The sequence below is a fragment of the Leuciscus leuciscus genome, assembly GCF_965113295.1.
Source record: "Leuciscus leuciscus genome assembly, chromosome: 2".
Taxonomy (NCBI): domain Eukaryota; kingdom Metazoa; phylum Chordata; class Actinopteri; order Cypriniformes; family Leuciscidae; genus Leuciscus; species Leuciscus leuciscus.
Window position 1 is genome coordinate 5,533,512 of NC_138726.1, and position 16,472 is coordinate 5,549,983.

General features: G+C 36.9%; 1 protein-coding gene across 7 annotated transcripts in view; it reads left to right on the forward strand.

Moving 5' to 3' along the window:
- neo1a (neogenin 1a) overlaps nt 1–16,472 on the forward strand; it is a 177,613-nt gene that overhangs the window by 148,486 nt on the left and 12,655 nt on the right. For 5 of the 7 annotated variants that reach the window (XM_082160902.1, XM_082160896.1, XM_082160900.1 and 2 more), the window contains exons 12-18: nt 404–453; nt 3,857–4,001; nt 5,645–5,755; nt 5,838–6,032; nt 9,497–9,592; nt 14,796–15,028; nt 15,129–15,267. In XM_082160902.1, coding sequence (XP_082017028.1) covers nt 404–453; nt 3,857–4,001; nt 5,645–5,755; nt 5,838–6,032; nt 9,497–9,592; nt 14,796–15,028; nt 15,129–15,267 — 969 coding nt within the window. The remainder of the gene's footprint in view (nt 1–403; nt 454–3,856; nt 4,002–5,644; nt 5,756–5,837; nt 6,033–9,496; nt 9,593–14,795; nt 15,029–15,128; nt 15,268–16,472) is intronic. The other 2 variants (XM_082160897.1, XM_082160901.1) reach the window with 1 other exon arrangement.

The following is a 16,472-nucleotide window of genomic DNA, read 5'->3' on the forward strand; positions in this document are numbered from 1 at the left end:
TAAACAGTTGAGAAAGAAAACGCATGTGTAACAGTATAATGGATCCGTGCATTCGTTCTTAAAGTGACAGCAGCCTAATAAACCTGCTGCCAAATTATGAGATAATATTTCAAATGCCATTTTTTCCCCCATGGTATCGATGTCAAAATTGTGGCTCGTGAAAATGCTGAGTTGCACAGTGCAACACATTTAACGTCAAGCCCTGAATATACAGTAGATGCCATAGTGGAGTGCTTTGAGAAACATGAAAGTAGCCATTGACAATAGTTAGATATATCGTTTAGTGGTCATTATATTAAACTATTTGACTGCTCAGTACTGGCATTAACCAATCAGAATGCAGTAGACCCATGTAATAAATGTGGATAATAAATCTCAGTAACCCTGTCCTCCCTGTGTTCAGTCCCCAGCGCTCCACCACAGAACATGACGGTTGAAGTGCTGAACTCGAAGGTAAGGCTGTATGACAGTGAACAGTAGCTCTGATGAAGAAGCTGAGATTTAACTGCACATCTGTGCACTGTCACAAAGCTTCACATCCTCATTTATTCTTCCTCTGTGTTCTCCTCCCCCCTCTTTCTCAACATACAATTTATATTTGTCTTGCTGCCGGGGAATATGAGTCTTCCTCCTGTTGTTTTTATTCATGAGTGTGTTTATTGTTCTAGTCATATATAGACAATCTAGCGTCTTGGGCTGTGAAAATGCATTTAGCACTATTATTTCATGACGTTTGCTAAGGCAAGAATGACTTGATTTTAGAGTTTGAACAAACCCATAAGCCTAAGTGTTAAAGTGCCCCTATTATGGTATTTTAAAAGTTCCTAATTGTAATCTCGTACAATAGGTTTACATGCATCCGTGGATGCAAAACACTTTAATTTGCTCGTAATATAATTGCACCTCAGTTCTCAAAGAGTCTGAAAACGGTTTGTTTGAAGATTTAGGATGAAGAACATAAGCCATATTTAAGGATCACAACATTATAGATTTTTTTTTTTTATTGCCATGACTATATTAGAAACAGTATCCCCAACGCATCAATACAGATAACAACAATAATAATAATTATCTCACAATAATCATAAATAAATAAATAAACACTGATGGCCAGAATATGCCAGTGATAAAGAATACATTTAAATACAATTTGTGTGAATGTTTTTACAAGTGACCATTTAAATTTTTTTATTAATTATAGACATAGTTTATTATTAGTAATAGAAAATCGTGATGTTTATGTTTATAATGTGTTCATGCCTTATAGTTGCATTTAACAGATTAGAGCTGGGCAATAATATAGTTTACATATTTGTGCTTGACGATACAAACAATCAAGCAGATATATATATATATATACACAACTTTTAACTCTTTCCTCGCCAGTGTTTTATTTTAAAGAGTGTCCAGTCAGCGTCTTATTTGACTGGAGATTCAGTACTCTTTCAGAAGGTGTGTAATAGCGCCCCCTACCGTATAACAGCGAAAACACAGAAAGCCAGAAAATTACGTCAATAGAGGGGAATCGTGTAATAAATGACGGAAAATTCTTTCAGTGGCGGGGAAAGAGTTAATATATATCGCTGGCCAAAATTATAGTAAAAAATGTTTGACGGTATAACAATCAAGCAGTTGATTTTTGGATTGCGCTTTATTGTACAGTACGTGCACTCACAGCATTCTTACCCAAGAAAGTACTGGGTAATATACAGCAACGACAGGGGTTAAGGTTAGGTTCAGGGTTAGTACCCAGTTATTGTAATAAGTACATAGTGTGTACATGTGGAACAGGCCTGTACAATAAAGTGTGATTTACTATAATACATAGCACCTACTGTGAGTGTACTATGTATATGAGTGATAGAAATACATTCAGCATTCAACTAATACTTTGAAAGAACCCATCAATAGGTCAAGTCTTAAACACTAGCAACCGCACAGTAACTGTTCAGAACTCCCTAGCGTCGTAACAGCCGCAAAACTGTAACAATCCAGTAGTGTTAAAGTCTATTTGCATTGTGGTTACACACAGATCCACACACTTTCAAGCCTGTAATGGGTTTTATGGCTCAGTAATTAGCACTGAATAATAATGAAGGCTTTACGTCCCAGGCAGAAGCTTTATTCTTTCAGTTTTGTAAATTGCATGAGAAGATGGTTAATTAGCGGGATCCTACGGACTGTATCGAGTCCCCTTGCGTGGCTACGCAACAGACAGGGGGAATTCAATCTGTGTGTGTGTAATGAACACAGTGACTTAGTATATGAGGCCCACACTGGTGGCACCTTGCACACCCATGTGACCCATAAGTCAATTAAAACAAGTTTGTTTTTGCTGAAAACACAAGCAGCAGTTAGCGAGGTAAACTGGAATTGGTAGAGAATTGAAATACAGTAATTGCATACATGGTGCAGATTTAATTCGGTTGATTCCCTCATGGCCCGTGAACACGGCAACTGTGGATAGTATTAATTAAATCCCCACCCACGCTGGGCGGCCTTCATTATCCCAGCATGCACTGCAGGCCTCCTCCATCTATCCCGAGCTTCAGTCCCTCAGGCTCCTCTACACTTCACAGCTTTATCTATTATTCATGTGTTCGGTGAGGCCGGCCTCCACCGCTCCCCCCAATGCCCTCTGTCGCAGGACTGATATACTTGCACATGCTTTATGTGGAAGACGATCACGTTCTCTAATGGACGCCTCGGGGAGACAGTGACTTAGGGTTAGATGCCTGTGCTCAGGCTTGTTACTATGGTGGCTTTGCATGCAGAAGCCCGGAGGAGCTGCTGAATAAATGGCAGCGCTAATAAACTCACGGTGTTAGAAATCTCATACTGGTACTAAATTTTATTTGCCACCGTTAAAAAATAATGTTCTGGATAGTATGAATATGGGCGGCTGTTGTGTGAATGAAATTCGGACGTACTACATTCGCCATTTTGTCATTGTCATGTGACCGTCAGTTGCATCGCTTCACGGCCTCATGGGACAGTAAAGTGTCCATTGAATGCCCACTTCAGAATCTCACTATAAGTAGTAGGTCACTGTTTTTCGAATACTATGTATTCGGTCATTTTACTCAGTAGAGCTGCACGATTCTGGATAAATTAAGAATCATGATTTTTTTGTTTCAAATGGAGATCATGATTCTGAACAGACAACTAAACAGACTCATTTACTAGAGGTTCTGGCAAAATGTTAATCGCTACTTTCTATTTCAAATGTTTAATTAATTTCAAATAAAAATAAAAAATCTGTTTGAGTGAATGATTCAACGACTCACTCATAAAGACTTGTTTTATTGCTGGATGAATCAGCGTTTTTGAACGAATCTCACTTCTTTTTTTTAACAGTCACATGTCGCCACTTACTGGTGTAACGATGTTATCGATACAATCTTTATTGGAAGCGTTAAGTTAATTTCAAAAGGTGATTTACTCTATTTTGATCGCTACCGTAGACAACAGTGTTTATATCTGAACTATAAACTTTTATCCCAGTTCTTCTGTGATCATTTGAATATTTGTAGCACGGAAACAATGATACTGTGTGAAGCTGTTTCATATATATATACACATGACAACTGCTTTATCTGGATCAGCGGCAGTGTAAACACAGATTTGGTTTAATAGACATAGCCGAATCTCTGTCGTTTACGAGTGAGATCATGTGGTTGTTTGAATCAAGGTTGTAATCTTCTAATTGTGAAGCTCTACTACTCTGCATACTGTTACTATATAGTCAGGAAGTATTTGATTTTGGATGCAGCCACTGTGTTTATTGCTGTAGAAGTAAATCACAGTGTGTGATACTGAGGATATTTTTTGGTTTTCCCAAATGTTAACTTTATAGAGCATCATGATCAGATGGCAACCTCCACCGGCAGATGCTCAGAACGGTGAGATCATCGGCTACAAGATCCGCTACAGGAAGGGTACGAGGAAGAGCGAGGTGGCGGAGATTACTTCAGGATCGCAGCTCTATCAGCTCATAGATGGTAAGCTCATGTCAAACTCAAAAGGACTGACAGATCTTTGGTTGTTTTCAAGTTATCATCGATCTCGGCACCAATAACTGTGAGACTTTTAACTCCACCGATTAATAACTCTGTTCCAAAATCTGCTGACAATACAAAAAATATGTTATAGGCCTGTCAGCTTAGTTACTTTGAGTTAATTTAGCTCAATTAATGCAAAAATGACACATTTATTCATGCGCCCTGATCCTATTTGAATAATTAATAAGTCTGTCATGTAATTAATTTTGTTAACAAAATTAATTACATGACACTCTAGATAGTCACTCACTGAAAAACCCATATTGGCTGACAATTTTTTTTTTTGGTTACACTTTATTTTAAGGTGTCATTGTTACAATGTAATTATATATTTAAGTACTGAGTAATATTAATTAACTACATGTACTTACTATAGGGATAGGGTAGGATTAGGATTTGGTTGAGGGTTAGTTGCATGTAATTATGCATAATTTACTGTTAATTACTATTGTAAGTACATGCAACATATGTAACAAGGACACTGTAAAATAAAGTGTTACCTTTTTCTTTTTTCTTTTTTTAGAAAGCACCATTACATTTAGTTCTTACCCATAGACAGTCTCTAGAAAAGCTAATTTCCCAGACATATTCCAAAATAGAGCCTCAAGTGACAAACTCTATTCATTAATGAAACACAAGTGAAAATTAAATTAAATCAAATCCAAAATAGATATCAACAGCTTCTTGGGTGTCACGCTGTGGTCGGCATCAAAGAGCATAATGGTTGTTTTCTGTTCCAGTTGAGTTGAGATGAGATATTTCTCAGTTCAAAGGCTTGAAGTGGAGTGTTAAAAGAAGACATGGGTTTCTGTATCCCACAAGGCCGTAGGAACAGCTCTGCCTTTAGCATTCGACGCTCTAAGCAGACGCTTATTAACATTTTAAAGCAATTACAACCTCAGGCTTATTTAAAGACAGCAGGCATTCTCAAATTGTAGTTGTTCATGTCAGTCTAGTGTATAAATCAGCACTCCAGGCGATGCTGTAGCGTGTAGGTCAGTGTGTCGCACAGAGGAGCCGGTGATGATGATGATGATGATGATGATGATGATGGGAGTGGTCATTGATTTTGTCTCAGTAAATGGCTTGAGAAACACACATGAGTGAAGCGACTTTCTGTTTGTTTCCAGAGAAATTAGCTGACTGGTTGATTGAGATGTAGTACTTTACTGTTACTATTGCTAATACTTGTGGTGAGCAGCTGTATAGGAACCACCCAGAACATCTTAGAAAAAAAAAAGAAAAAATTTTTATTGCAAATCTACTTCATTTTGTGCAGTTTTACCTAAAAAGTTGTCAAGTCAAGGTTTCAAAGCAGCTTTACAGAGATAACAGGAAAATAATGCGACAAAGTTTGTTTCCACAAGAAAATAGCGTCACAGTCCAGCTCAAGTAAAGCTCAGTGATGTTTCATTTTTGTTGTAAAAAGTTATTAATTTAGTTCATTTATATATATATATATATATACAGTACTGTGCAAAAGTCTTAGGCATGTTAATTCAATTAAACGACAACCAAAACTTTCTCTTTTATTTCACAACGCTTGTATGGCTGTATTGAGTTTTTTCCCCCATATTTTTCAGGTCTGCAGCGAGGCACTGAATACATGTTGCGAGTGGCGGCCATTTCGGTGAACGGCACGGGTCCCGCCACAGACTGGACCACGGCTGAGACGTTTGAGAGCGATCTGGATGGTAAAAACTGGCAGAATCCTGTGAAAACTGGTGCTCGATTATAGGACGACAAAGTGTAATGTGGCTCGTTCTCTGGTTTCAGAGACAAGTGTGCCAGACGTCCCCAGCTCCTTACATGTACGGCCTCTTGTGAACAGCATCGTAGTGAGCTGGACGCCCCCGGAGAACCAGGACATCGTGGTGAGGGGTTACAGTATCGCCTATGGGATCGGCAGCCCTCACGCAAAGACCATTAAAGTGGACTACAAGCAGAGATACTACACCATTGAGAACTTGAGTAAGACCCTCATTATAATAATGATGCTTTGCACACACTACAATTTCAACTAAATGCTAAATATTGTAAACGGCACAGATTTTTTTCAGGTTAAAAATATATTTTGTTTATGAATAAGTATATTACAAAATTTGCCTTAAGGGGCAAGACAATATATTTGCAGTCTTTTTGGAAAATATAAACATAAACATTTAGATGGAAGATAGGTATAAAAAGGTCACAAATAAATAAATAAATATAATTAAAACTTATGTTAAGTTTATATTAAAACTTGTATTACATTTTTTTTAACCTACAATTTATTTTATTTATTTATTTGCCATTTAGGACTATAATAAATTGTGTGAACATTTTAGTTGTTGTATCATAATGAAGTCAGGTTGAACTTGTCATATTAAATAAATGTAACTATGAAACACAGATTACCTGACCTGTAGTATTCTGATGCACGTAAAATGTAAATGTCTCACTGTAAATGATGATATAAATATTAATATACGATGACCGTACCATGGTAATGATTTTCAATACTGTGCTGTTTTGATGTCTACTATGATATACAATTATTTTCATATGCATAAAAGATGGCACTTGATACTTCAAAGAATACCATGTAATAACCATGATGCATTTCCACAAACAAACAAACAAACAAAACAAAAACATCTTATTGTGCATTTTCCTATATTGCTATATCGTTAACACTTTACAGTAAGATTCCATTAGTTAATGTATTAACTAACATGAGCTAACAATGATCAATACATTTGTTACTGTGTTTATTAATCTTTGTTAATGTTAGTTAATAAAAATACAGTTGCACATTGTTTCTTCATGTTAGTTTACAGTGCGTGATCTAATGTTAACAAATACAACTTTTGTTTTTAATAATGTATTAGTAAATGCTGAAATTAACGTTAATTAAGATTAATAAATGCTATAGAGGTATTGGTAACACTTTATTTTACAGTGTCCGTGTTACATATGTTGCATGTACTAACCGTAGTAATAACAGTAAATTATGCATAATTACACGCAACTAACCCTCAACCAAACCCTAATCCTACCCTAACCCTATAGTAAGTACATGTAGTTGCTTGATATTACTCAGTACTTAAATATATAATTACACTGAAACAATGACACTTTAAAATAAAGTGTAACCGAAGTATTGTTCATTCTTAGTTCATGTTAAATAATGTTAAGTAAGGGATAATGTAGAGCGAGGCGGTTGTTATAGTGAATACAACCCTGACAGTCTTGAATCAGCCTGAAGGGGTTGTTATTCGCTATAACAACCGCCTCGCTCTACATTATCCCGCTTATTACATGGCTACCTACCAAATAAATCAATAATTTGACACAAAATATTGATTTAAAAAGGAGTTTATTGATTTAAAAACGATTGTATTGCTTCCGCTAAAGAAAATAGGGGAGCGCGGGGCACAACGTAACGCGGGGCTAGTTGTAACACGCTTGTTTTAAATACTTCCGCACATGCTTGGATGACGAAACTTTGTGTATTTACTAGTTGCCATACCAACACTATATAGAAAAAAAAAATCTGTCAAAAAATTTATTTTTTTGGGAAGATATCCATAGACATTTATTAAACCATCGCAAAAGTAAATTTCTTACTTAAGTTAATTTTTCATCTCTATTTTTTGTGTTTATTTAAAATAAGACAAATCTGCTATTATTTTAATCTCCAAGATGTTATTTAACATTTGAGATAGTTCTTTAAAGCTTCGCTAACTAGCAGAAGACACTAGCCGGGTTTAAATCCCAGTTGTGCAGGCGGGGGCATGTTGTAACACTGCGTTACAATGTGCCCCTATTAGAAATATGCTATTATATTCTATACTTTTATTAATTTTATTGATAAAACGTGAGAAAAAGGTGAATAAAGACTGAGAGTCAATGTTCAGAAATTACTAATTATTTATTTGTTTTTGAATTATGTTGTATAGCTGTGTTTTCATGTGTTCGTAGTCAAAACTCAAAAATGAGTTTATATTTAATTATTAAAAATTGCCATTATTTTATATGAAAACGTTTTTTAATTGTATTTTATTTAGAAAATATTTTAGTTTGTTTTGTATATTTTTTTTATGAGATCAGATAACATTTTAAGCTGTCATATGTCATGTTACAATGTGCCCCACACATGTTACAATTTACCCCACCTATGGGGCATGTTGTCACATTTCACTTCCATTCTTTCGGGGTATATCAAGAAAAAAGTATATACTGTATTAATAAAACAAAAACACATAATTGTACTAGACATGTGAGAAATTAAATAAAAAATAAATAAATAAATACTCTGAACCATAAGTAGATTTACACAAACTGAGAAAGTCAAAAAGCGTTACTTTGTGCCCCGCTCTCCCCTAGTCTGTTCCGTCTCTACGGTTAGAATCCTGCGTCCATAGCAACGCTCTGTTTTTCATGGCAACGGTGTGTTATACTTAGCAGCGGTCTGTTATCAAGAATTATACCATGGTCTGGGTGAATACTCGATTCTGATTGGCTGCAGGGTGTCCATTAAAAAGTGATAGGGGACACCTAGTAAAGGAGTTCTGGTGAAACTGACTGTTTACCGTTCGAAATTAATAAATAAATGCGCTGGCTACATCAGCTGTGAGTAACCATAGCAACAGGCAGTCATCAGCTGTGAGTAACCATAGCAACAGGCAGTAAACTGAAGGGTTCTACGAGCTGAGCGGACTATAAATATCTCCGGTTGCTAAATAAACCGTCAGGCGTAACCAGGGAAACCAAGTTATTGTTTGTAAAAACTTTAGATTTCAATTGTAAAACTAATTAAAATATAAACTAATGTTTTAAAAATGTGTTATTTGGCAAGTGACCATGGTATAAGCGGGTTAATGCACGACGAGGTGTCCATTGTCAGGTATTAATGGACTTCGGCCTCCGCTGCGCGTCGGACGGTTCACGCCTCGCCATCATCCATTAATACCTGACAATGGACACCTCGTCGTGCATTAACCCTTACTTAACGTTGCCGCTATATCCTTAAACCTGCAATAATACCACTGCACTTTTTGGTAACTGAATTGGTAACATGTTCAATTTATGATTCTAAACATTCATTCAAACCTTCATCAGACAAACATGAAGTACTGTAGCACTCATTACACAGCTCTGTTGCCTATAAAAGTGAATGAAAGGAAACAGAACTGGGTAATTGCATTGTGGGACTCGAGAGTGGGAGATTTACCCCTCTCTCCACCCCATTGTAATTACATTTAAAGAAAAGAGAAAAAAAATAATCATCAGAAGAAACGGCATAATTTCAGTTTTCGTACTTCATCTAATCACACGAGCGAGAATCAATGATGGTGTTTAAATCTGCACCCCTGCTAGGATGATGAATATGTCTGAATCTCTCAGAGGAGCTGTGGGTTTGATTATCTAAATGATTGTCTTTCTCCTGCCAGATCCCAGCTCACACTACGTCATCACACTGAAGGCCTACAACAACGTGGGGGAGGGAATCCCTGTGTACGAGAGCGCCATCACTCGACCCCAATCAGGTCGGTCATATATATACACAACACACTATAGACTCGCTCCTAAACACTCGTCCCGCGCTATAAATCATTTACTTGTTTGGCATCGCTGTATTCCTAATAATAGGAATGCTAATGATTGCATATTCCGTGTGGTAGTGTATAAAATCAATATCACATTTGTAGTCATGCTGATATTTGGAGAGAAAAAAACAGCACTCTTTGTGTGATATTGATTGACTATGTTAAATTATATAAATATAACAGACATACAGAGGTATTTTTATGAAGGTAAACGAGTAGCAGAACTCGAGAGCACGTAGATGTGAATTTGAGAACTTGTACAATAAATATTCGTACTTGTACGCCAACATTTGCACTCACAGCTCCAATGTGAGAACATGTAGAATAGTTGAATGTTGAGATTTGCACTTGCAGACGATAGTCACAAACCTGTCTTCTGAATTTGAAGCTGCAGACGATAGTCACAAATGTGTAAAATGCCATTCACAGAAATACAATAACAGACACCAACTTGTAATATATATTTGCATTTAATCTTACATTCACTTTCACAGTACAACCTCAAATAGGCTCAAATGTAAGAATAAATGCAAATATATCGAGTTTTGCTACTCTTTTACCATCATACATTTTTGCCCCCTTATCTTGAATATTAGAGGCATTATAAACGCATTTTAATAGAGTAAATCACGCAGTGTATGCGTGCGCTCTCTAGGTGTGTTTTTGTGAAGCGAGACATAATCGATAGTTAATACAAAAATCATGATTATATCGTAGACGATATATATCGCACATCACTAATTGTCGATAATTATTTAATTGACAAAACTTATATATGGTTGATTAAGCAAGTTCATCATTAGAGTGTGTAGTTTTGAAATGTGTGTACACACACACACAGCAGATACACGAGGAAAAATGAAGTGAGCGCGCCGTAGTTATGCAATTAAACAACTGTCCAAAAAAACAAGTGATTTTATAGAACATAACTTTAATTTTACTTATTTTAAGGTGTCATTGTTACAGTGTAATTATATATTTAAGCACTGAGTAATATTAAGCCACTACATGGACTTACTAAAGGGTTAGATTATGATTTGGTTGAGGGTTAGTTGCATGTAATTATGCATACTTTACTGTTATTACTATGGTAAGTCCATGTAAAATGTAACAAGGACACTGTAAAATAAAGTGTTACCCAACTTACTTGTGTAAACGCCACAATAGAAGTACATAGAATAAACAAGTATTAAGATTCTGGTCGATGAGTGATGATTTTCCAGTGCTGTTTCATATACAGATATATTCATTATATTCAGATACAATAACAGACACAAACTTGTAATATATATTTGCATTTAATCTTACATTCACTTTCACAGTACAACCTCAAATAGGCTCAAATGTAAGACGAAATGCAAATATATATTACAAGTTGGTGTCTGTTATTGTGTCTTCCAGTGCTGTTTCAGCTGTGCTCATTCAATCTGTGCGATCAAACCAATCCAAGCTGTCAAACAGTGTTTGATTGGTCTCTACACATCATCCCTAACCACTATACTCAAGATCCAGTTTCCATTGGTTTAACCTTCAGTTGACGCTGGAAAACACCGTCATGATCACGATGCGATCGGTTCCTGGAAATCTTATTGCTTTAGCAAAGCAGCATGTCAATGTCAGTCCGTGATCTACACATTGTCTTATGTTGTGTTTGGGCTCGTTCCAGACCAGCTGCTCTAAATACACTTTTACTAATGTTTCGCAAAGTTAACTTACAAACCAAAAGTTGTGCAAAAGCATCATGTGTATTCAGTTCACACATGCGTCGGCGGAGCTTGTTCTCGCTTTTTCAGACAAAAACTTGGAATAGTTTGTCTTTAACTGAAACAAATGCTAGTTTTCAATGATATACGACACAATTCTGATATGTACTATGATTTTACAGATCATGTTTTCATGTAAAGCAGTTATTTTTCACACTATGAAAATAGAGCACTTCTAATATGGCAGCGACTATAAAAGCACTTGTTAAGTGATGCTCGTATTCCCACTGTAAAGTCAAGCTTCTAAGCTCAAACGACAGCGGCCACTGCTTCAGATTTAAGAGGTTATGGTGAGCAATTAACTGATAATTTATGTAAATTGACATCCCTATGGATGATGATGCCACATTTATTTTAAAATAACAAGAGCTCAAGAAACTGAATGGAGTCTAAGCCATCTCTCATTGAAGTGTCAGAAGTCTCTGTTGAATTTCTGTTCTCTCTAGGTAATCATATTGATGCTATGGTTATGCATACTGGTTGAGTGTTGTTCTCTCATGTCGTAAGCGTTCTCCAGCAGACCCCGGTGGTCTCCAATGCGTTTCTTCCTAGCAACCAGAGGAATTGTCATGATGATGGGATGCAGATAAAGCCATCTGCACTTCACAACTGAAGGGCTGCTTAATAGCGCTGAGCATGATGGAGATGCAGAGCTTTGATTAAACACTGCTCTTATCCCACATACAGGAACATCTTAACCATCCAAGAGCATGTCGACATGATTATAATTAACATTATAAAACACTGCGGATCTCGTTGTTCGTGGTGAAATTGACATTTTTTATCAACTGAAGTGCTAAATGGTTTCCTCATCCTAAGTACAGTTTTTCTTAAACAACTAGAAAAAATGTTGTGCAAAATTAGATTTAACCCCTTAACTCTCAACATCCCTCAAGCAGAAACACTACTTTAAAACCTTTAAGCAGGCTCCTCCCCTTAGTGGGCGGGGTCATGTTTCATATTTCAAAATGTATTAACTATTTTATAATGAAACATTTTTTAATCTTGACAAAACCTATCGTCGGAAAGGTCTGAGAGTCAAAAGGTTCCATATTTGGTGGCTGTTTTGTGATATGAGTTATATTGTGACAGAAATGTATTAATTTGTTACAGGAGAACACATAATTAAAAAATAATAATAATAATCTATGAAATGTGTGTGTCACCCGGTGGCCATTTTTGGTATAGCGCCTAAACAAAATCTCAAAGGAACTTACATGATGACCCTGGATCACAAAACCAGTCATAAGTCGCACGGGTATATTTGTGGCAAATGCCAACAATACATTGTATGGGTCAAAATTATCGAATTTTCTTTTATGCCAAAAATCATTAGGATATGCATGAATGCAGCACAATCGCGAACATAAATGAACAACTTTAAAGGAGATTTTCTCAATGTTTCAATTTTTTGCACCCTCAGATTCCATATTTTCAAAGTTGTATCTCAGCTAAATATTGTCATATCCTAACAAACCATACATTAATAAAAAGCTTATTTATTCAACTTTCAGATGATGTATAAACTCAATTTCAGAAAATGGACCCATGTGACTGGTTTTGTGGTCCAGGGTCACATATCAACTTCAAATTTGGAACTTAACAATGTTTTGTCTACTGAATGATAGACAACGTAGTAGAGTCGCATTATTTGATTTAAATCTTTTTTTTTTTTTTTTTTTTTTTATTGCAGTTTGTCGTGCTTGTTTGTAGGGCTGATTTTATATCAATATGGCTATATAATAATAATAGAGAACTTGATTCACGCTGCACAAGCAATGAAAGAGAGAAAAACTAAAGCTGGCCGTTTCTGAACACCGGATGATTTCTCACCTGGCGTTTTGATCAATGGTACACTCTTATTACCTCCCAGCATGCAATGCGGTTCATGGCATTTCTCATTTCTCCTGGTTTACCTTTAACTGAACCCAAGGGAATCCGCTACAGGGCTTTGAAGATCTCGCTCACCCATTCCTTCACACATAAGCATCTCTTATGTTGGAGAGAATGTAGGAATGTTTAGTAAGAGGTAAAGGTGACAATTTTCCCTCTTCCAGGATATACAGACATGTTTTGCATAGAAAAAGCGATTTTAATATTCGATTACTGGATGCAAAACGGTATGTGTGTTCGATGAGTGAAATACTGTGTTCTAAAGAGTTATGTTATGTAGTGTTATGTTAGGCATTGCATGCTAGTTGGGGAACAAGCAAAAATCAACGTCACACACTTATAGCGCTGTGTGAAAGAGGTCTGCTTCATCACTCTGGAAAATAACCTGTTTTTTCCCCACTTTTACATTTGAAAACAAGCCAGAAAGAATATGTTCTCATTTTTACACATATTTTCCCACTGCGAATTGTTATTCTTGGAGGGAGCGTTTAGGAAAACAGGTGATTTAAGGCAGGCAAAAACAGCTTTAAATCTAAAAAGGATCAGACTTCCAGATCCATTCCCTATATTTGTATTTGACAGTATCATATCAGCAAACCCGAGCAGCACCGTACATTGAAATTATTTGAAAGATTTAGCTTGATATAAAGCTTTGGAGAAAAATGTGCATCTCCAGTGCCTTGACCTGGACAAGGTCATTGTTTCCACACCTCAAATTAAAATGAAGAGACAGGAAAGAAAAATAAAAGCCTTTTTTTTCTGCTTCCTCCTGGGACACATTTGGTCAAATTGCAGTAAAAGCATTATTCATTAGAGCAACAGATCTTAACCTTTTTGTTAGCTGCATATTAATGAGTTTCATTTAATCCATGATAATTCAATAGATTTTCCAACCTTGCAAGAAATATAAGGTGTAATAAAGTTAGTTACGATACAAACTTGTGCTTCATAAACAAGTCTTGCAAATCTAAACAATAGGTTTATGTGAAGTACAGACCAAAATTAAATAAAATGAATGGGAAAAAAAAGGCAATCGTACAGATTTAGAATGACACGAGTGTGAAAAATGAAAAATATTAGTAGACAAAAGCTCCATTAAACAGTTTTGAAAGTTACACGTGTACTAGGACCTTTATCTAAACACTAAGTCTATCCCTCACGATCGTTTTCCTTCTGTATTTGTAATGTAGATGCTAGTGAACCGAGCTGATGTAGTTCCTTGACTCGTTGTAGATGTAGTTCTCTGTAGCTCTGGATGGTCTCTTGATATCCTGTTCTAATACAATATTTTCTCTCTTTCTCCCTTTCCCAATCCCACCTCCACATTCCTCCCCTCCACACTCCCATTTTAACCCATTAACCCGTTCTCCCGCTTCGTTACGTGTCTCCCGTCCTAAAACCCTCCCCTTGTACACGTAATCGTGCTCACTTTTTTCGCCTTTCACCTTTTTATTTTTTCCATGGGACATTGTGTAATTTGCTTGCAGACCCCATAGACCCTGATGTTGATTTGTACGAACTTTTCCATGCTCCATACACTCCAGTTCCAGAACCTTTACCCATGCTGCCTCCTGTGGGCGTTCAGGCGTCCGTTCTGAGCCACGACAACATCAAAGTCACATGGGCGGACAACTCGCTGCCCAAGAACCAGAAGATCACAGATGCACGCTATTACACGGTGCGCTGGAAGACCAACATACCTGCAAACACAAAGTTTAAGGTATGGTTAACAGAACCCAGGCTGCTCACAGCATCTGCCTGTAGGAAAAGGTGGATCATTTTTGGTTGTTACACCCCTGACATTGAATTATTAATTTTAGATGGCTAATACCACCACACTTACTCACACGGTGGTGGGTCTTAAGCCCAACACCTTGTACGAGTTCTCGGTCATGGTGACGAAGGCCCGGAGGACCAGCACCTGGAGCATGACTGCACATGGGACAACTTTCGAAACAAGTAAGTCCTCTACATGGGGCAGTTTGCGGCCTCAACGTGGCAATTGTGTCGCATGGTCATGTGACTGAATACTAATCGCTTTGTAAGAGTGTCTATGATAAAGAAAAGTAGTTTAAAACTTACTTGACAAGTTCTTAAAGGGTTAGTTCACCCTTCTGATCACAAATGAAAATATTTTTGATGAAATCTGAGAGCTTTCTGTCCATCCATTGACAGTCTACGCAACTACCACTTTGATGCTTCAAAAAGTTCATAAAGAGATCGTACAACTAATCCATATGAATTTTAGTTTAGTCCAAATTCTCTGAAGAGACAAGATCGTTTTTTATGAGAACATGTAATTTAGTCTTTTACTCACATATAAACATTGATCAACGAACATAAACAGAAGCTTAACCTCACTTGTTTGACTCGCGAGAACAAACCTCATTGGTTCTTGCTGAAGCTCAAACGTGCTGCGTAACACGAGAATGAACCTCATTGGTTCTTGCTGAAGCTCAAACGTGATGCGTAACACGAGAATGAACCTCATTGGTTCTTGCTGAAGCTCAAACGTGCTGCGTAACACGAGAATGAACCTCATTGGTTCTTGCTGAAGCTCAAACGTGCTGCGTAACACAAGAATGAACCTCATTGGTTCTTGCTGAAGCTCAAACGTGCTGCGTAACACAAGAATGAACCTCATTGGTTCTTGCTGAAGCTCAAACGTGCTGCGTAACACAAGAATGAACCTCATTGGTTCTTGCTGAAGCTCAAACGTGATGCGTAACACAAGAATGAACCTCATTGGTTCTTGCTGAAGCTCAAATGTGATGCGTAACACGAGAATGAACCTCATTGGTTCTTGCTGAAGCTCAAACGTGATGCGTAACACAAGAATGAACCTCATTGGTTCTCGCACGTCAAGCGAACATGCTTGAGCTTCTGTTTACCACAACTGATGTGTGAGTTGATGAATGTTTATATGTGAATGAAAAGACTAAATTAAATTTGTTCATCAAATAAAGCGATCATGTCTCTTCAGAAAATTTGGACTAAACCGCTCAATTCATATGATTAGTTTTACGATCTCTTTATGAACTTTTTGAAGCGTCAAAGTGGTAGTTGCGTAAACTGTCAATGGTGGAACAGAAAGCTCTCAGATTTCATCAAAAAGATCTTCATTTGTGATCAGAAGATGAACGAAAGTATTACGGGTTTGGAAC